Below are 21,032 nucleotides of genomic sequence, written 5' to 3'. Positions count from 1 at the left end.
ACCTCCAATCTCTCCCAAACTTAAGAGGTGTTCAGGGAAATGACTATCTCATGTAAAATAATTAGTTAACTGAAATATTGATGCTGAGCTTTCATGAATAAATGAATCGCACTAAGGCTGATTGGACCATACTTTATTGAAGTCTCCTGAATGTATTATCTCTGCTCTCTTCTTTTCCTTCAATTAAAAACAATACACTTGTTTACAGAAAGATACCAGGAGACTACCAAAAGACCATTAGCTGATGCACTGTCTCTAGAATTATCTCTAGAGGTGAAATTTCATTGTGCAACACAGCACAAAACTGCTTCCCAGTAAACAAGTCCAGAGAGCACTTTCTCCATGACTCGTCTGTCCCTGTGCCAAGCTTTTAGTAGCAATTGCATCACTTCCAAATCAGGTGTTTCCAACCTATTAGAATACGTGGACAAAATCTGAGGCAAATCTAGCTTACTTCTGTCAGCCCCATCAACACTTGGAGCACAGCTCTCCCCTGGGTCTCTGCATAGGGTGCTTCTCTGCTAAGGTTACACAAGGTCTGAGCCAGAAGAGACTCAGAGTACGGAGCAGAGCCGCAGAGCCATGAATATTATCTTGGATCTCCTCCTGCTTCTGCTCACCATCATCTACTCCTACTTGGAGGCATTGGTGAAGGTTTTCTTTCCCCGAAAGAGAAAGTCTGTGGCTGGAGAGATCGTTCTCATTACAGGAGCGGGGCATGGAATAGGCAGGTGGACTGCCTACGAATTTGCAAAACAGAAGAGCAGACTGGTTTTGTGGGATATTAATAAGGTAATGCATTCATTTGCTCATCTTTTAAAATCACAAGTAAGACATATGTTTTAAAAACTATGTGACTTAGCATCTGCTACTTTTGTGTTTTTCTTTATCAATGTTTAATAAGTTCTCCGGTGCCTTCCACATATGCATTGGGATGGTTTGACAAAAGAGACACAAGGAAGAATTAAGCAGTAACTTTTTTTTAATGCCGTGATATACAGGTTGATAACACAGACTTGGAGCCAGGCTACTTTCAAGCTTCCAGTTCTGTTATCTTTGAAATGGAAATAATACCTCATAGGATGGGCAAGAACAGGGCTCAGCAAACTACAGTTAATGGGCCAAACCTGGTCCCTGAGCAAGCTGTATAGCTAGGAATGTTCTTTACACTTTTAAAAGGTTGTCAAAGCAAAAAACAAATAAAGAAACAAAGAGGAATATAAGAGAGAACGTTTTTAGTGCCTCCTTTCCTTTACATCCACACAATCCCACAATATTTACTCTCTGGCAACTTACAGAAGAAGTTTGTGGACTTCTGGGCAAGAGGATTAAGCAAGTGAGTATTTGAAGGGCTTGGAACAATGCCCAGCAATACTAAACACTATTCATATTAAATAAAACCCACAGGCAGTGGATCAGGCTTTCTCTTGAGTGCTCATATTTTTCTTGTACTGTTGTTTGTAAACACTGTATCAGCTACTCAAAATAAAACTGAAATAACTGAAATTTTGTATCATTTTCCCTAAACTTATGCATCATGATAAAGCCATGAAATTATGCACAGAAAAATGTTACAGGATTTTAAGATTGGAAAAACGGCAGTTTTTTTAAGAATCATTTTCCACAAATCACAGTGAGATCTTAATTGCCATTATATTGCTATTGCTAGTACTCTATTTTCTTTGCTGTCATGTCTGGTTGGCTCCCATTTCTTAAAACCTTCAAAAATGTTGCTTGGCTGATTCAGTCGGTAGAGCGTGTGACTTGATCTCGGGGTTGTGTGGCGGATCTCGGAGTTGTACGGGGTCGTTCGGCTCAGGTCATGACCCTGGGATCGAGGGGTCCTAGGATTGAATCCCGCATCAGGATCACTGCAAAGAGCCTGCTTCTCCCTCTGCCTGTGTCTCTGCTTCTCTCTCTGTGTGTCTCATGAATAAATAAATAAGATCTTTTTTTAAAAAGGCATTAAATGATTCATTGCAAGGCTACAAATATAAGTCAGATCTCCTTTACCTGTGGAAGGTGCTAACTCCCTTTTTGTTATAGCTGCTTCTTCTGCCTTCCTAATGAATCACGTTAGCAGTTTGCCCTCATTCAATCTAAACTGTTGCTTTAGGCTCTGAAATGTGGAGTAGACAATGCAAACTAGAGTTGAAGCTAAAGCAAGTATTTTGCTTGCAGAGACACGGCATTACATTTTGCAGTTCTGTAGCTCGGTTGTAAGACTGACTTTTTTTTTTTTTTTTTAAGATTTTATTTATTTGAGAGAGAGAGAGAGTGCAAGTGAGGGGAGGGGTAAAGAGAGAGGGAGAAGCAGACTCCCCATTGAGCGGGGACCTGGAGGAGGGGCCACTCCCAGGACCCTGAGATGGTGACCCCAGCCAGACTCTTAACCAACGGAGCCACCCAGGTACCCTAAAGACTGACAGATTTTTAACTCTTCAATGCAAGCATCTGACGAAAGCTTTGGTTACTAATGCTCTCTACTGACCTTGAATCTAAACAGAAAAGAAGGCACGGTGGTTCTTGTAATCTGGTAATGAGCAAGCTCCAACTGAAGCCTAAATTGGTGAAAGACCTCCTGTCAAAAAAAAAAAAAAAAAAAAAGACCTCCTGTCCTCCCTCTCTACTCCTTTGCAACCCCCAAAAAGCTATATGATAAGGCGACACTGACTCTGTGACTACGTGCCCTAATTTCCATACAGGATTTCAGGCTGCTGCTCCAGAACTTCTCTTGAGGTAGTGGAATAAGAAGGACCCAAGGGAGGCAGCGCTCCCTAAGGGAACCCACCTGCCACTCATTCAGAGACAGCCCCAAGCAACAGCCACACTACCCACATCCCAGTGTGAGAAAAGGGTTTTCCGGTGTCTTGCCTGTTCATCACAGAGAAGAGTCTATAAATCGAGAGAGGAAAAAACACAGTCTAAAATCTTATAATCTCCACAAAACCAGCAGAGGTCAAAACTGGAAAAGAATTCTCAGCTCCCAGAAACCTCAGGACAATTTTATCTTAGGAAAAAGGTCTTTAAAGTTTAAGGTATCCCTGGGTGGCGCAGCGGTTTGGCGCCTGCCTTTGGCCCAGGGCGTGATCCTGGAGACCCAGGATCGAATCCCACATCGGGCTCCCAGTGCATGGAGCCTGCTTCTCCCTCTGCCTGTGTCTCTGCCTCTCTCTCTCTCTCTCTCTCTCTGTGACTATCATAAATAAATAAAAATTAAAAAAAAAAAAAGTTTAAGGTGAAAGTAAGTTTCTCTATCTCCATGTCCTGGAGTTGTTACAAAGTTACTGCAAAGTTATCACATATGCAAACTTGTTACACAGATGAGACTCTACCCAGCAGCCCTCCGGGGTGTTCACTCCACAAGACTTGCACTGAAGATCACGTGGGAAGAGTAGTAGCTCTGTCTCCCCATGAAAGTCTTCCATCGAATAAGGATCCCTCCTTCTCCTTCTCTCCTAGAGGGTTAAATCAGACTCGTGGAGAAAACTATGTCAGGCGGAGGCATCTAGTTTAAAATTACCTCTAGTTTAGAATTGCTACCTGGTGCTTTACTGCCTGTTACATGGTTGGTGTTCAGCCAGTGTGTGTTAAATGAAAAACTGAATTTTCTTTTCTTCTGTGTACTCAGACATCTCCAATCATGACCCCGCAAGGAGCAACATCTTTCAAGCATGTTCCTCGAGCTGTGAGAGTAGCCTGCTTCGAATGAATGAATGAATGAATGAATGAATAAATAAATAAATAAATAAATAAATAAATAAATAAATAAATAAATAAAAACTGCCTCCTAAGGAACCTCTAACCCAAGATAAAAAGCTGGGAAAATAAGGTTTTTTGGGTTTTTTTTTTTTTTTCCTGCTTTGATGCAGAATGGCTGTTGCCAAACAAGGCTGATGGGAGCACTCGCTGGCAGAAAAGCCAGATGTAATCTCTGCAAACTGGTCGAGCGGTGTCTTTCACGAAACTTTCTCATAGAATAAGGAGGGCAGGGCCGCAGGGGGGGCTCAGCGGTTTAGCGCTGCCTTCAGCCCACGGCGTGATCCTGGAGACCCGGGATCGAGTCCTGCATGGAGCCTGGTTCTCTCTCTCGTGTGTGTGTGTGTGTGTGTGTGTGTGTGTGTGTGTCATGAATAAATAAGATCTTTTTTTAAAAAGAAGGAGGGCATTTTGGACATGAATTCTAATCTTTCAAGAAATTTCTTCTCCAGTTCTTTCTCCCTGCTCTTGTCCCCTAACTGACCTACATCTTTCTGCATCTGGTCTTTCCAATCACAGCACGGTGTCGAGGAAACGGCAGCCGAATGCAGAAAACTGGGAGCCACTGTGCATACATTTGTGGTGGACTGCGGTAACCGCGAAGACATTTATAACTCTGTAAAGCAGGTGAGACCTCAGGAGACATATTTCTTCAAAGGATTTTGTGTCGTTTACATGGAAAATGTAAAGGTTCTTTATGGCTCCCTGCTTTAGATTCGATTTTGGCCTCTGCTAACTGGGGAACTTGTCTGAAGAAGGAAGAACATCTGTTTTTTTCCATGCATAAAACCCATTCCACTCTGCTGATTCTTATTGTTTCATATTATCAGTCAATTTCTTTCTGATCAGAACTTTTGGGAGTGGTACAGGGTGACAGGGAAGAGATCTATCACCAGGGGAAAGTGTCACTTTCTAGCTTCATTTTTTCTTAAGATTTTATTTATTTATTTATGACAGACACACAGAGAGAGGCAGGGACACAGGCAGAGGAAGTAGCAGGCTCCCCATGGGGAGCTGGACGTGGGACTCGATCCCAGAACCCCAGCATCACAACCTGAGCCAAAGGCAGATGCTCAACCACTGAGCCACTCAGGTGCCCTGGGTTTTATTTTAGTACTATAACTTTTGCAGTAATTCCTTTTTTAAAAAAGATTTTATTTATTTATTCATGAGACAATAGAGAGAGGCAGAGACACAGGCAGAGGGAGAAGCAGGCTCCATGCAGGGAGCCAGACCTGAGGCTCATCCCGGGTCTCCAGGATCACACCTTGGGCTCAAGGCGGTGCTAAACCGCTGAACCACCCGGGCTGCCCTGTAACAATTTTCAAAAGAGTAGATGTCGAATCCAATGAACCAAGCACTCTGAAAAACGGTATCTTTTAACCTCTATAATGCTATTGACCTCATTTGACAGATAAGCAAACTGGGTTCAGAGGGGTCAGTCCATGGTCCTATGGCTAGTAGGTGGTAGAACCAAGATTACTCAGTACTATAAATATATTTGGTCAGAACTGCAGTATCATTTAATCAACAAAAATATTAATTTCACTTAATAGACAAGTTTTAAAAATCTATGATTTACACAGTATGAAAATTCATATGTTAAAAAAAATTTGTTTCTCCTAGCTTTATGATACTGTTTCCTTTGCATCCACTTTTTGGGCTAAAGTTCTTTCCTGCCTGAACTCTGAGAGATCTCACCAAGTGGAATAAAGAATCTAATCCCTGGATAACATCAGCTGCAAAACTTGGAGTTTCTATAATGCATCCAGTGAATTTTTTTTTTTTTTTCATTTTCAAAGGTGAAGAAAGAAGTGGGAGATGTAACCATCCTGGTGAATAATGCTGGGACAGTATATCCAGCTGACCTTCTTAGTACCAAGGATGAAGAGATTACCAAAACCTTTGAGATCAACATCCTAGGACATTTTTGGGTGAGTGTGAGAAACATTTCTGGTTTGGGCATATCTCACACCTGCTCTTAAGGTACATGAAGTTTGTAATTAAGTTCACACCTTTATATTTGCCTTACATCAAGAATCACCAAATTAATTTGAGTGGAAGAGTCTCTGACAGAAGGGCACAAGATTTGAAGGACACAACTCTTGAGAATGTAGGCTAATGGGTCTGTCTTATCTACCAGAATCTCACACAAAACATTGCATGGATGGACCAAGTGCTTAATATATCTGTGGAGCTTTTCTAAGGGTTGTCAGTACACATCTTTTCAGTGCTTTGGAGGAAATATATACAGTATACATTCACTTGTGACCTCATACCATGGACTTTTAGAACTGAAAGGACAACATAAATCACTACTTGGATGTATATAGGGGTTGTGAACTTCTCTGCATGAGACTCAGACATGAGACAAGCACTAGATCCATGCCAGAACTTAGGTATATAGCTCTACAGACCTCTTTTTTTTTTTCTACAGACCTCTTATAATTGGTTATCATAAGACTGAAATATGATTTTCTAGAAAGAATTTATATGTATTAATCTTCCAGTGTCTCAATATTAAGTGTAGAACCTAGAGCAAACCTAGATTCTGGAAGAGAAGGAAAAGAGATGTCTCCCCTCATCTGCCTCAACCCCCACACACATGCTAATAAGGATTGATTATTATGCCCACCAAACTACATAAAGACCTCCCAGGCTAGTTATCTATAGCTGCCTAACAAATTACATGAAATTTTAGTGGCCTAAAACAACAATAAATGATTGTTTTCCTCTCAGAGTTTCTATGGGTCAGAAATTTGGAAATGACTTGGTTTGGCAGTTTTGACTCTGTGAATTTGCATAGGGTCCATAGGGCATATTTATAAAATTCTCATAAAATAATTGATATTTCTCACAAAACAATAAAAGCTTTTTGGAGATAAAGGAAGACTTTTTGTTTCAATTATCAATATATAATACACAATGCTACAAATAGGGAAATACTAAATCTAATCATGATGGATAATGATTATGGATCAGGACAATACTCAGCTTTTTCTACTTAACTTGATATAGTTTCACAAGATTTCAATTCTTCTCATTAGAATGATAAAGCCCTCAACCAAAAAAATTTATGTGATACCAGATTACCATAGGGAATCTTTTCAGTTCTAAAGACACTGCATTTTTCCCATGATACTATTATTCAGATGATATATCCATAAGAGAGCTACTTGATTGCTTCTGAAGGCAAGATAGGGGAATTTTTAAGATTGATGATTGATTGATTGAGAGCATGAGTAAGTGCATGCACACATGCAGGAGTGCAAGCAGGGGGAGAGGCAGAGGGAGAGAAAGAATCTCAAGCAGACTCTGCACTGAGCGCAGAATGCAATGTGGAGCTCAATCCCAGGACCCTGAGATCATGACCTGGGCCAAAATCAAGAGTTGGACACTTAATTGACCAAGCTACTCAGATGCCCTGGGAAGAAGGGGAAATATTAAGATGAGTTCTTAGCATGTGATATTTAGTGCACAGCCTTCAATGCTGGCTTAAACAAATACATTTCATTCTTTTTCATTTCTGTCATTTATATAGAAGTAATCATGGAATCTTGACACATATTTCATTTTATTGTAAAAGTTGTTTCAAATACTGTTTTTTTCTTAAAACTATCTAATTTAGAACCCTAACACCTGTGCCATTGCTTTTTTTTTTTTTCTTTCTGCAATGATCTTTAAGATCACAAAAGCACTTCTTCCATCCATGATAAAGAGAAATCATGGCCACATTGTCACAGTGGCTTCAGTGTGTGGCCATGGAGTGATTCCTTATCTTATTCCATATTGGTAAGTATTCTTTTCCAGCATTTATATATAGATAGATGGATAGATAGATATCAATGTTAATTTATAATATCTATGTATAATCTTTTAAGGGTTTATTAAACCTTATATTCCAATCCTTGTAGCAGGGTTATTTACATAGTCTAGAATAAACTTTTAAAAATGACTTCTCCTAAAACAATGAAACTGGTGTAATTGTGTAAAATATGTTTAGATTTCTGAAAACTCCTCTGTAAAGCAATAAAAAGTAATGCCAAGTGTGTTTCCTTTGTATCCTGGAATGAGTACATGTTGATAAAAGAAACAGGGAACCGCAGACTAAGAAGTAAAACATACAGAAGTCCAAATGAACATAAATATATGCCATCACCTGCATGCCCAAGATAAGCTAACCAGAGTGAGCCCTAGATCAAAATATTTCCCAGTGTGCTTGTGCCGTGAAAGATTGTATGTGTATGAGAGAGAGACAGACAGACAGACAGAAAGCCTCTACCTGATTGCAAGATGCAGATAGTACACTCCATGATCTACCAAGGACACAGGAGAAGAGGTTGGGAGGCCCTAAGGATACACTATTTGTAAAATATCTTTTCCTTATAAACTCCCTTCCATGGCATCTCGTTTCTTACTTTTGCTTCATATCAACCTCAGAAAAATTTAGTTTGCTAACCTTTGGTCCAGTTCTTTTTGTAACAGCCAACACATGAGTATCAGTGGGAGGATGTGGATGTAGGTAATTAATTGATCCATTAGGTACTTCTACATCATTTTCAAGGTTAAACTGAGTCATGGATAAAATTACTTCTGACACAGAATGTAGTCACAAATACAAATTTCAATGTCAGTTATGGAGTCATTGCACAAATATGGTTGTTTCACGCTACCTCTACCATGTTAAAACACAAGAATTTCACAGATTAAACATTTGCTATTTTAATGTTTAGAAATCTGGAAACCCAATGTAATACTTTTCTCCCTTAAGAAAGCAGCTGGCCTTTAATTTTACTGTTCTTATTGTCACCTGGGTCAAAAATAAAGTGAACATTTATATAGATTCTTATAGGTAATGAAGTTATAAGGCATATGCTATACAATTTAATCCTCAAGACAGCCTATATTTTATTACCTGCATTTAAAAATCAGAAAATCAGGGATCCCTGGGTGGCGCAGCGGTTTGGCGCCTGCCTTTGGCCCAGGCGGGATCCTGGAGACCCGGGATCGAGTCCCACGTCAGGCTCCCGGTGCATGGAGCCTGCTTCTCCCTCTGCCTGTGTCTCTGCCTCTCTCTCTCCCTGTGTGACTATCATAAATAAATAAAAAGAAAATTAAAAAAAAATCAGAAAATCAAAGAAGATAAAGTGATATGCTGAAGGCTACACACACAGGCACACACACACACTGCCTGAAGTGTTTTTACTCCAGATTTTCACAATGAAATTAAGAAGCCAGAGCAGGGATCCCTGGGTGGCGCACCGGTTTGGCGCCTGCCTTTGGCCCAGGACGCTGTCCTGGAGACCCTGGATCGAATCCCATGTCAGGCTCCCGGTGCATGGAGCCTGCTTCTCCCTCTGCCTGTGTCTCTGCCTCTTTCTCTCTCTCTCTCTCTCTCTCTTTCTCTCTCTCTCTGTGTGACTATCATAAGTAAATTAAAAAAAAAAAAAAAAAAAGCCAGAGCAGCCTTCACGATCAAGAGAGAAACTAGGAACTCAGCGGGAAAATGTGTAGAGACCCACAGAAGTTTCAGTGTAGATATTAGTTAGTAGTTTTTCTAAATATGTTTTTCCTGATTCATATTTTTCCAAATAAAAATGATTAAAACTGATTAGAAAACAGTTTAAAGATGGAATGGAAAACTTTACCCGGGGGGTGGGGGGGTGAGCAGTAAGCCAGTTAATACACATTACTAGGCTTTGTTCTATTGCTATCATTGCTAAGTAAGAAATTTGTACATTCAGAATTCTGTAAAATCATGTAAGAAAATGTAAATGAAAATTGATGACCAAGTGGAAGATTTGGGAAGTTGGCTTCTACTTATTCTCAAACCAAATTGACATGGCCTTCTTACAGAAAGCTCATAATGATGGTGGGTATTCTCTTATAGTTCCAGCAAATTTGCTGCTGTTGGCTTCCACAGAGCTCTGACATTAGAACTGCAAACCTTGGGAATAACTGGGATCAAAACCTCGTGTCTCTGCCCAGTTTTTGTGAACACTGGGTTCACCAAAAACCCAAGCACAAGGTGAGGTCAAAGGCAAGTTTGAAAATATGATGTGAGAAATTGATAGGAAATCTGTACAAGAAATTCTTAGGTGGATCAACTGAGAAAATAGGGAAAAAATGAAAAAGGGAAAAAATATTTCTTAATGGTGTACTGCCTTTAAATTTTCACTTTGAAATTAGATGAACAAAGGGGGGAAATGCATTGATGACTAGCAGGAGTGACTGGCTGCCAACAAGTTAAGCAATTGGGTGTTTATTTGTGTCCAGATGAAAGGTTCAACACACTCAGGTGCAGAGAGGGAATGAGGGGGGTGGGACAGGTTGGAGAGGTGTGTTTACAGGGATGGCAAGAGTGCCCTCTCCTAGAAACCCCACCCCAAAAATGAATGTTACATAACATCCCCCTCTTCCATTCAGATACTCCCCTCAGAGTATGGAAAGATACAAGTATATGCCCCTTTTCCATCTTCCATGGTGCTAGCATGAAGTACTCCAACATTTTTCAAACTTGTCCGGTCCTAAAAATCATCCATCACCTGTGCTTCCATAAAAAATAAATGTTCTTTGGGTCTTCCTTAGAGATTCTGATTGAGTAGGCTTGAGATGAGCTTCAAGAATGAGGTGTTTTGTTTTGCTTTTCTTTGCTTTACAAGCATACCTACCAGGTAAGTCTGGAGACAGGTTTGGAAACCATTGATGTATTAAATCACAGCCTTTGATCACTATTACCTCCTTGTCCTCCATAAAAATGCAAATGTTCCTAGGAGCAGCAATAAATTGAGCCCCTAGCCCTTTAGTCAAGATGAATTTTCTGTGAGAACTTTGTCTCTGGTAAGGGAGGATTTGAAACCATAAGAGAGGAGAAATTGGTCCTGAAAGGAGAAGGAAAAAAGCAGAAAGGTGAGGAGATGAGCTCTAAATTAAGGTGTATTCACAAATTTGCCTCAATTCTAGTATATATTCTGTTGCAGGTTAACAAAATACACTAAGCTTGCTTCTCTGAAGCCAATCTGTTACTAAAGGGGAATTAGTCTTAAATGTATTCATTCAAAGGAGCTAACACATTCTCCTTTAAATTTAGCCTCAATTGTAGCTACTGACTCTGAACCCTGGATTAGCTGTGTGATCTCTGGAGCTGCGAGCTGTGGTCATACCCTGGAGGTGGAACTTTTAATAGTGCTAGACAATAGGCACTTAACAAGTACCTAATATTTAAGTAAATACTATGGTATGGTTGAGACTCTGGGCTCAGTTTTCTTAAACAACAAATTGGGTCTAATAAAACCCTCTTGGTAAGTCTTCAGGCTTAGTGTGTGCCAAGAGTACCAGGTCCACGGGTGGGGAAGACATGATAGATGAGAAGAGTAAAGCAAATATGATCCCAGGTCATGCAGATGCCAGGTGGTGACCTTAGGGGCTGACAGACAACGCTGAAGATTGATCCAGATTGCTGGATCCTCCACGGCAAAGGCTAAAATATTCATATACTAGTGTCAGGCTTGGCTCAGACACTGGCTTGATAAAACAACGAAGAAAAACTCAAGGAAGGAAAAGCAGAACCCAATAATTTTAAAAGGTATTGATTTGTATTCCTCTCTGCTGGCTTGCTACTCAACGCCATGGAAACTTGAATCACATAATAATCTGCAGTAAATCACAGAACATGTCGCGGAAGGAAGTTTTAACTTACTTAACTTGTCTACACAATCTGTTTATTAATTGTCCATTCAACCCATGCCCAGACATCTTTTTTTTTAAGATTTTATTTTTTATTTATTCATGAGAGACACAGAAAGAAAGAGAGACAGAGACATAGGCAGTGGGAAAAGCAGGCTCCATGCAAGGAGCCCGATGTGGGACTCGATCCCAGGTCTCCAGGATCACACCCTGGGCTGAAGGCAGGCACTCAACCGCTGAGCCACCCGGGGATCCCCCAGACATCTTAATTTTGATGTAATATTTCAATCCATTTACATTTTAATTTCTTGTCATCTTGCACCAATGGTCATTCTACACTGAGCCTGTGGTATAAATGCTTCTCAAGAACTCATGCACACAGTCTTCAGTATAAGCAAGGCCATACCTCTAGTTGTACTGCAATACTCCCTGTGCACACCTTGGACTCTCATTAAATTGTAGCATAGGCAACTCAGAGGTGGACCTCAAGAATTAAATGTCTTCAAAACAATCCAGCTTTATGGGATAACTCCAGAAGAAAGAAAATATGCTTGGTAATAGCCTCGTATCCCACAAGCCCTGAAGAAAGATGTCAGATGTTTCCTTTCTGTGCCATGAATAATCCCACCCACTACTTTTCCTTGCCTGTATCCTCTTCACCTGTGTCATCTAATTCCTCTCCACTGTTTTGATATATTTTTAAAGATTTATTTATTGATTGATTTAAGAGAAAGCACAAACACGAGGAAGGGCAGAGGGAGAGGGAGAATCCTCAAGTAGACTCCCATCAAAGGGCTCAATCCTTGGACACTGAGATCATGACCTGAGCCAAAACCAACAGTCAAATGCTTAACCAACTGAACTACCCAGGCACCCCTCCCCCCCCCCCGCTTTTATGTTTTGACTGAGTGAGCCATAAAACATGCCTTCTGGATGTCAAAGTTTAAGATTGTGATAACAAAACATCCCCGTGGCATGTGTGGGGTGGTTGGAGCAGGTGGCATTTGTGCAGAGAATCCTGGAACCTTTTAAATCATAATTTGGTGATATGATGTTAGTTTTACTGCCTTTGATAATTAAAACAACAACAACAAAAAGAATCAAAATTTTTTCTTCTTAATCACAGACTGTGGCCTATTTTGGAGACAGATACAGTTGCAAGAAGCTTGATAGATGGAATTCTTACCAATAAGAAGATGATTTTCGTTCCATCATATTACAATATCTATTTAATACTAGACAAGTAAGTACAGCACAAGACATCCAAAATGCTAAAACACCAATAATGCTATCACAATGATGAAGAGTCTTTCAGCTGTGAAAGTTGCTGTGGAAACTCTCCGTGCCTGGGGAGAACAGTTGAATTTTCTGTTATTGCTTTATTCAATCTCTAAAAAAAATAATGATTCGTTTTCTCTACTATATTTAAAATCTCAGTTTAATCTTTGCCAGAGACTATTCCAACTGAAGGAAAGACACTTTATTTTTATTTTTATTTATTTTTTTTTAAATTTTTATTTATTTATGATAGTCACAGAGAGAGAGAGAGGCGCAGAGACACAGGCAGAGGGAGAAGCAGGCTCCATGCACCGGGAGCCCGATGTGGGATTGGATCCCGGGTCTCCAGGATCACGCCCTGGGCCAAAGGCAGGCGCCAAACCTCTGCGCCACCCAGGGATCCCGGAAAGACACTTTAAAGAGAATACAATGTAGCTAAAAATGAAGAGTCTATTTTTTTAAGATTTTATTTATTTATTCATGGGAGACACAGAGAGAGAGAGAGAGAGGCAGAAACATAGGCAGAGGGAGAACAGCCTCCCTACAGGGAGCCAATGCAGAACTCGATCCCAGGACCCTGGGATCACAACCTGAGCCAAAGTCAGATGCTCAACCATTGAGCCACCCAAGCGTCCCTAAAGGGTCTATTTTAAGCCTGCTGGAGTTTTGATAGAAATTGCATTGAGTCTATTCATCAGTTGGTAGAGAATTGACATCACTGTTATTGAGTCTTCCAGTCCAAGAAAACAAAGAGCATGAAATATCTTTCCTTTTTTTCCTCTTAATATCTCTACACAACATTTTATAGTTTTCAGCATAGAAGTCTTCCACATCTTTGATCAGATGTCTCCCAAACTACTTCATGTTTTTTGATGCTATTACAAATGGCATTCAAAAATTTTTTTCTATTTCCCCTAGTATGTGATTGATTTCTGCATTTTGATTTTGTTTTTAGCATCCTTGCTAAACTCATTTCTAGTAGTTTTTTGTAGGTTCTAACAGATTTTTTATACAGTTTATTTCAGAGATCACATTGTCTGCAAATAAAGACATTTTTACTTCTTTTTCAATCTGTATGGCTTTTTTTTTTCTTACCTTATTGCACTGGCTAGAACTTTCCATGCAATGTCAGATAGGATTGGTGACAGCATACATCCAAGTGTTCTTCTTAAGCTTAAGAGAAGAATATTCAGTATTTCACAACTAAGTATAATGTTAGCTGTAGATATTTTTTCATAGATGCTTCTTATCATATTAAGAGTTCCCTTCCACTACTATTTTTTTATAAATTTATTTTTTATTGGTGTTCAATTTGCCAACATATAGAATAACACCCAGTGCTCATCCCGTCAAGTGCTCACATCAGTGCCCGTCACCCAGTAACCCCCACCCTCACCCCGCCCACCTCCCCTTCCACCACCCCTAGTTGGTTTCCCAGAGTTAGGAGTCTCTCATGTTCTGTCTCCCTTTCTGATATTTCCCACTCATTTTCTCCTTTCCCCTTTATTCCCTTTCACTGTTTTTTATATTCCCCAAATGAATGAGACCATAAAATGTTTGTCCTTCTCCGATTGACTTACTTCACTCAGCATAATACCCTCCAGTTCCACCCACGTCGAAGCAAATGGTGGGTATTTGTCGTTTCTAATGGCTGAGTAGTATTCCATTGTATACATAAGCCACATCTTCTTTATGCATTCATCTTTCGATGGACATGGACTATTTTGATAAGAGTTTTTAATCGAATGCTTTTAACTATATTAAGAAGATAATATGCTCTTTCCATTTCAGTTTGTTGATATGGTGAATTATACTGATTAATTTTAAAGAATTAACTACCCCTGCATTGTAATGTCTTTGTGTCAGGATAATATCAACCTCATATGAGTTGGAAAGTATCCCCTCCTCTTCTCTTTCCAGGAGAGCTTGTATGGGATTGGCATTATTTTTTCTTTAAACATTTGGTAGAATTCATCAATGAAGCCAGCTGAGCCTGTTGTTTTCTTGATAGGCAAGTTTTAACTACAAATCTAGTATCTTTAAAGGCCTATAGGGCTATTAAGGCTACTTATTTGTTCTTGGTAATGTGGTTCTTCAGGGAATTTGTCCATTTCATCTAAGTTGTCAAATTTATTTGGCATAAATTTATTCGGCATAAATTTATTCATAATCTTCCCTTATTGTACTTTTAATATCTTTAGAATATTTCCTTCCTGATGTTGGTAATTTGTATTTTTTATTTTTTTATTTTCATAAGTCTGTCTATAGGTTTATCAATTTAATGACTTTTCCAAAGAACTAGCATTTGGTTTATGTTCTTTTTTATGATTTTTTTTCGTGTGTTCTACTTCACTAATTTCTTTTCTGATATTTATTATTTCTTTTATTCTGGCTATTTTCCATTTAATGTTTCCTTCTTTTACTAGATTGTTAATGTAGGAACTGAGTTCATTGATTTTTTTTTTCTAGTATAGGCACTTAATGCTATAAAGTTCCCCTGTGTGCTGTTTTCATTTCTCTCCCTCAAATTCTGATGTATTAGGTTTTCATTTATATTCTGTTCAAAATGCTAATTTCTCTTTTGTATCATGGGTTACTTAGAAATGCATTTTTTAGTTTCTAACTTTTTGGAGATCTTCTAAAGATTTTCTGATTTCCAATTTAATTATTTTGTATGACTTGAATATTTTAAATTTATTGAGACATGTTTAAGCCTGGAACATGGTTTATCTTGGTAAGCATCCCATGAACACCCAAAAAGAATGAGTAAAGTATTCTGTATTGTTGAGTGTTCTATAAACATCAATTTAGATCAAATTGGTTGTATTGTTCAGATCCTCTGTTTTTAATGATTTTCTGACTATTTGTTTTATCAATTATTGAAAGGAGTCTCAAAATCTCTAACTATAATTATGGATTTGTCTATTTTCTTTGCTTTTTTTCCATTTTTGCTTCACATATTTTGAAGCCCTGTTATCACGTGCCTAGGATTTTATGCACTTAGGATTAGTATGTCCTTTAGATGTATTAACTATTTTGTCATGTTGGAAATAACCTTGTTTATCCCTGGAAACATACTTTGCTATGAGACCTACTGACACTAATATAGCCACTTCAGCTTCTTTAGATTAATGTAATCTTAATATATCTTGTTCTGTTCTTTTACTCTTAACCTATTTGTTTCCTTATATTTGAAATGTGTTTTTGTAGGCAGCATATAGTTCTTTTTTTTAAGCCCAATTTAGCAATCTATGCCTTTTAATTGGAGATATTTACTCTTTAATGATTATTGACATAGTTAGATTTAAAGCTAGGTTTAAAGTTTGCGATTTGTTTTCTATTTATCCCACTTGTTCTTGTTTCCTTTTTTCTCTTTTTCTGCCTCCTTTTGGTTTGATTGAATATTTTCAAGTTTCCATTTTATTTCCTTTTTTGGCTTACTAGCTGTAATTGTTTGTTTTGTTACTTTAGTTATTGCTTTAAGATTCATAGTATGTGTCTTTAACTTATCACAGTCAACCCTCAAATGACATTATACCATTTCATGCATAATCTAAGAACCTTATAATAATATACTTCTATCTCTCTCCTCTGACTTATGCTCTAATTGTCATACATTTTACATCTACATATGTTTAAAACCCAAGCTACATAGTTTTTCTTTGTTTAAACAGCCAACATCTTTTAAAAGAGATTTAAATTACAAAGTAAATTCTTAATCCATGTAGTTAACATTTCTGGTGCTCTTTATCCATTTGCGTAGATTCAGATTTCCATCTGGTATCATTTTTCTTCTGCCTGAAGGGTATCCTTCAACATTTTCTCAGGGAAGTTCTGCTGGTTGTGAATTTTTTCACTTTGTGTATATTTAACAAACTCTACTTTGCCTTAAGATTTGAAAGATATGTTTATTGAGTATAAAATTCTAGGTTGAGAGTTTCTTTTTCAGTACTTAAATGATATTCTCTACCATCTCTATGATTTCCATATAGCTTCTGCTGGAGGCCGTTTTAACGTTTTAACTGAAGCAAAGATTGTATTTAAAGGAACACAATATAATAAAATGATTAAGAATGAAGGCTTTACCTAAGATTAAAAACCACCTTACCAATTACTAGTTCTTTGACCATGGATGAGTTATTTAACCTCTGAGGCCTCAGATTTTCCATATATAAAATGTGGATGGTGCCTAGTAACTCCTTTCTAAGCATACCATAAGAATAAAACAACATAATGCAAGAAAACCGCTGCCATTACAAAATTTTAAAAAACACAGAAGTCAGATTTTAAGGTTTTTTTTAAAATTTTTTTATTTATTTATGATAGAGAGAGAGAGAGAGAGAGAGAGGCAGTGACATAGGCAGAGGGAGAAGCAGGCTCCATGCACCGGGAGCCCGACGTGGGATTTGATCCTGGGTCTCCAGGATCGCGCCCTAGGCCAAAGGCAGGCGCTAAACCACTGCACCACCCAGGGATCCCAGATTTTAAGGTTTAGGAAGCAGAACTTACATGGAATTCTAGGAATAGGGGCAACTAGCTAGGTCAGTCTGTAGAGCATGTAACTCTTGTTCTCAGTGTTGTGAGTTCAAGCCCCCATTGGGTATAGAGATTACTTAATTTAAAAAAAAAAGAAAAGAAAACTTCAAACAATTGCTAAGGAGAGAGAGAATTATTTACCCAGCGGAGATAATCTCTCAGCTTTCTTTTTTTTTAATGTTAAAATTAATATGTTTTTTGTTTTTTTTTATAAATTTATTTTTTATTGGTGTTCAATTTGCCAACATATAGAATAACACCCAGTGCTCATCCCATCAAGTGCCCACCTCAGTGCCCGTACCCAGTCACCCCCAACCCCTGCCCACCTCCCCTTCTACCACCCCTAGTTCGTTTCCCAGAGTTAGGAGCCTTTCATGTTCTGTCTCCCTTTCTGATATTTCCCACTCATTTTTTCTCTTTTCCCCTTTATTCCCTTTCACTATTTTTTATATTCCCCAAATGAATGAGACCATCTAATGTTTGTCCTTCTCTGATTGACTTATTTCACTCAGCATAATACCCTCCAGTTCCATCCACGTCAAAGCAAATGGTGGGTATTTGTCGTTTCTAATGGCTGAATCTCTCAGCTTTCTTCTGAGGAACAGTTCATAATAGATTGAAATTGTGTCAATGAGAAGATAACCATACTAACTTCAGAAGCCCTTGGGTCATTTTGAAACAAATCCATATAAAGTATGCTACCTTGGGATAGAACAATTCAAGAACAGGGACAAACTGCATTGCTGCATTAATTTCAAATTTCCATTTTAGCTTAAATAGTCTAACTTCAGTTAGCATAACCTCAGCCTCATAGCAACATCATCTCAAGAGTTGACTAAATGTCTTGTGCTAAGAAACTATAGGAAAGGAGTTTCATGGGATTCCTCCTCTCTTGGGACTAGAAACAGGTCATATTAATTTTGGAAAAAATCAGAATCCTAGCATATTTGCATCTGAACAAAATAATCAGCATACTTATCCTGTCAGAGTTGAAGAATAGGTATCACTATACAATAAACAAGAGTCTCAAAAGCTTTGGTGTGATTGTGGAGCTGTCCTGATGGTTTGTTGCTCAGCAACAGGGACTTATTGCTAATTTTCTTCTCATACAACTCCTTTTACAGTGATAGACAATTTTGTGAGCAGATGCAATTACTAGCATGGAGGTTTCTTTGCGAGGATAGTTAAAAGACCCCTACAAGTTCTTTTATATTTGTCTTTCTTCCAGCCAGAACCTCCCTGCCCTTGGGCTTATTCATCCATCTTCCACCCTAACTGATCAAAGGATGTAAATCTTGCATTAGTCAATGATACCAAAGTGATTTTTAATATGACTTTCTTTGCAGAAGGTGTTACACTTGCCTTATATTCACACATATACTTTTCCTTTCATCTGCCTATTAAATCTTACCTATCCTCAAACACTTTGGAAGTTTTCCTTCACTATTCCAGCCCACATTAATCCTCCTCATAGGTATAGTCTTTAATTAGAGAAGGCTAGTATTTCTCATTGATTGTTTCAAGAGGGCCTCTCATCTCTTAGCCTCTCAACTCAACAATGAGCTGCTCAGGCCTAGCTGGTTTTTGAGTACTTTGTCTACCTTATCATAAGGTGTGTGATAGATATTCAGTAAATTTTTTAAGGAGAGGTGGAAAAATAGATGGGTTTTGGTGGTGTCCCTCCATGAATGCTTCCTATTAGGATTCATTGACAGTTTCAGCAATAAGTGCAGACCTTCAGTTTCAGATCTTTATCATATAAAATCTCCTACAAGATTTCACTGATATTAGAAGATTTGAAGAGTGGTACATATCAGTGCTTTCTTTACATGTCAAAAGTATTTGAACTACGAGTATTAAAAAACAATATGCATACACAAAGGAGATAGAGGTAGATGTGAAGGAAGAAGGAGGAACACAGGAAGATTAAATGCAAACCAGATAGCTTCAGAATATTTTAACTGACAATGAAAAAAAGAACTCTCACGTCAAAAATTTTTAATTGAGAATTTTTCTTCTTTTTCATACAGATTTCTTCCTGAACGTGCCTTGGCAGCTATAAATCATTTACAGAACATTCAATTTGAAGCAGTGATTGGCCACAAAACCAGAATGAAATGAATAATTAATGTCCCACCAGAGATGTATGCACCTTAATGATGTAAATCTAAGTTTAGGATCAATGCTTCAAAGCTTTACTTCACATTTTTCAATACTGTTAATACTAAAAAACATTGGTTTAACATTAGCAGCAAATGAACAAGACTAATTACCTTTCTCAAGAATATTAATGTAGTTTTAACAGTCACATCCATTTTTCATTCCATGCCTCTTAAAACTTCTGTGGTTACATAAACATATTCAAAAGGCCACTTTTCTTTAAGACATTTTATTTCTTTTCTTTCTGCTTAGAGGAGAACAAAGCTACCTCCCTGAGAATAAATACAAAAAGAATTTATTCCACAGGGAAGGTCGAAGGCCGAAGGCCTTGTCAACAGGTACATGGTGTGAGCTAACAGTTAGAGATGTTTAAGCAGGCAGCTAGGCTCCAAAGGACAAAGAGGTTACTTCTATGAAATCCAACATTTGGAAGCTTTCTCTAGCTTCTCCCTTTTCATTAGGCCAAAACCATGCAGCAGTATTCCGTAGTTTCTTGATTCTGTCCTTTGTATAGCTCTTATATCCAAAAAAGTGGACCCTCCAGACTTTCTGCCCTTTTTATAACCTCTCAAAATACTATGACATTACAAAAGGTGAACCTCTCTTGAATCTCAGAATATCTGCAATTTTAAACCCATGATAACCTCTTTCTTTGTAGCTTTTGCTTTCACATATCATTGGTACCAGAGATGTTGAGAGAGTTTTGAGTGTCAAAAATGAAAGCTAACACAGAAAAAAGGAATTAGGCTGTCTACCTAATACTAGACAATGGATCTAATAGATGAAAAAGAGTGATCTCTTTTTTTAATAGAAAAAATAATCTGATTCCTGCTACATCAAGACTAATCTTGTTTTTGTGGTTTTCTCCTATATCATAGACTGCTTTCACATCAACTTGCTGCTTGTTTTTATTAAAAATAAATGATTAAAAACAAATCATTAATAAAAATTTCTTAAATGATAAATATGTTGTGCTTTTAAAAAATAACCTCTTGTGTTTATGAAACAGAGCTTGATTTCTAATTGCTGAGCCTCAATGAATCTCCTTCAGGAAGCAAAGATCTGGATGGTAATAAGGGGTACTGAGGTTCTCTCAACTTTGGCTTCTTTGACAGTAGGAGTGTTGGTTTATCAAATGACTTACTAAATCCTTTCCATGTGTGGCACTGAGCACAATACTATTGTCTTGAGATTTTTTTTTCCTAGCTACTTTGGCAATCATTTTTGTTCATGATGACATTTTAATTCCTTGCTTAAAAACCCGGAAATGTATAAGTGAACCTTAAAATGTGTTATCTTAAAAGTGTGATTACAAAACTTCAAAAGAGAAATATGTGAAGTAGAAAATATGAGCCTACCCCCCACAATCCCATTCCCAGAGGTTGAGCTATTAATGCACAGTCTTCTGATCATTTTCTAATGCATATATAAACATATATATGATAAATATATTGCATTCTTTTATTGTATGTATTACATAATAGGTTGATAACATGCATTATTGTCTGTAACTTGTTTATTTACCTTACCAATGTATCACAAACAGCCTTTTCTTTCAGTAGAGTTTAACTTATCCTTCTACTTGGGCTCACAATACTAAATGATATAATTAA

At 38.0% G+C, this 21,032-nt stretch overlaps 1 protein-coding gene across 1 annotated transcript; it reads left to right on the top strand.

The window, feature by feature from the left end:
• The first annotated feature begins 417 nt into the window (after positions 1-417).
• On the top strand, positions 418-20,384 carry HSD17B13 (hydroxysteroid 17-beta dehydrogenase 13). Its single transcript, XM_025425323.3, has 7 exons — positions 418-792; positions 4,279-4,386; positions 5,562-5,693; positions 7,445-7,551; positions 9,650-9,787; positions 12,572-12,688; positions 19,290-20,384. The coding sequence occupies exons 1-7, from the start codon at positions 583-585 to the stop codon at positions 19,378-19,380; spliced, it is 903 nt and encodes a 300-aa protein (XP_025281108.1). The 5' UTR covers positions 418-582; the 3' UTR covers positions 19,381-20,384.
• Positions 20,385-21,032: the final 648 nt, after the last annotated feature.

Source organism: Canis lupus, chromosome 32, assembly GCF_003254725.2.
Source record: "Canis lupus dingo isolate Sandy chromosome 32, ASM325472v2, whole genome shotgun sequence".
Taxonomy (NCBI): domain Eukaryota; kingdom Metazoa; phylum Chordata; class Mammalia; order Carnivora; family Canidae; genus Canis; species Canis lupus.
Note: the sequence above shows the minus strand (reverse complement) of the source record. Positions and strands in the feature narration are given on the sequence as shown.

Excerpts from the sequence above, each read along its gene's own strand:
- HSD17B13 (XM_025425323.3), top strand. The coding sequence starts at position 583 with ATGAATATTATCTTGGATCTCCTCCTGCTTCTGCTCACCATCATCTAC. Across the intron at positions 793-4,278 it reads TTTTGTGGGATATTAATAAG|CACGGTGTCGAGGAAACGGC; the intron begins GTAATGCATTCA and ends TTCCAATCACAG. Across the intron at positions 5,694-7,444 it reads ACATCCTAGGACATTTTTGG|ATCACAAAAGCACTTCTTCC; the intron begins GTGAGTGTGAGA and ends ATGATCTTTAAG.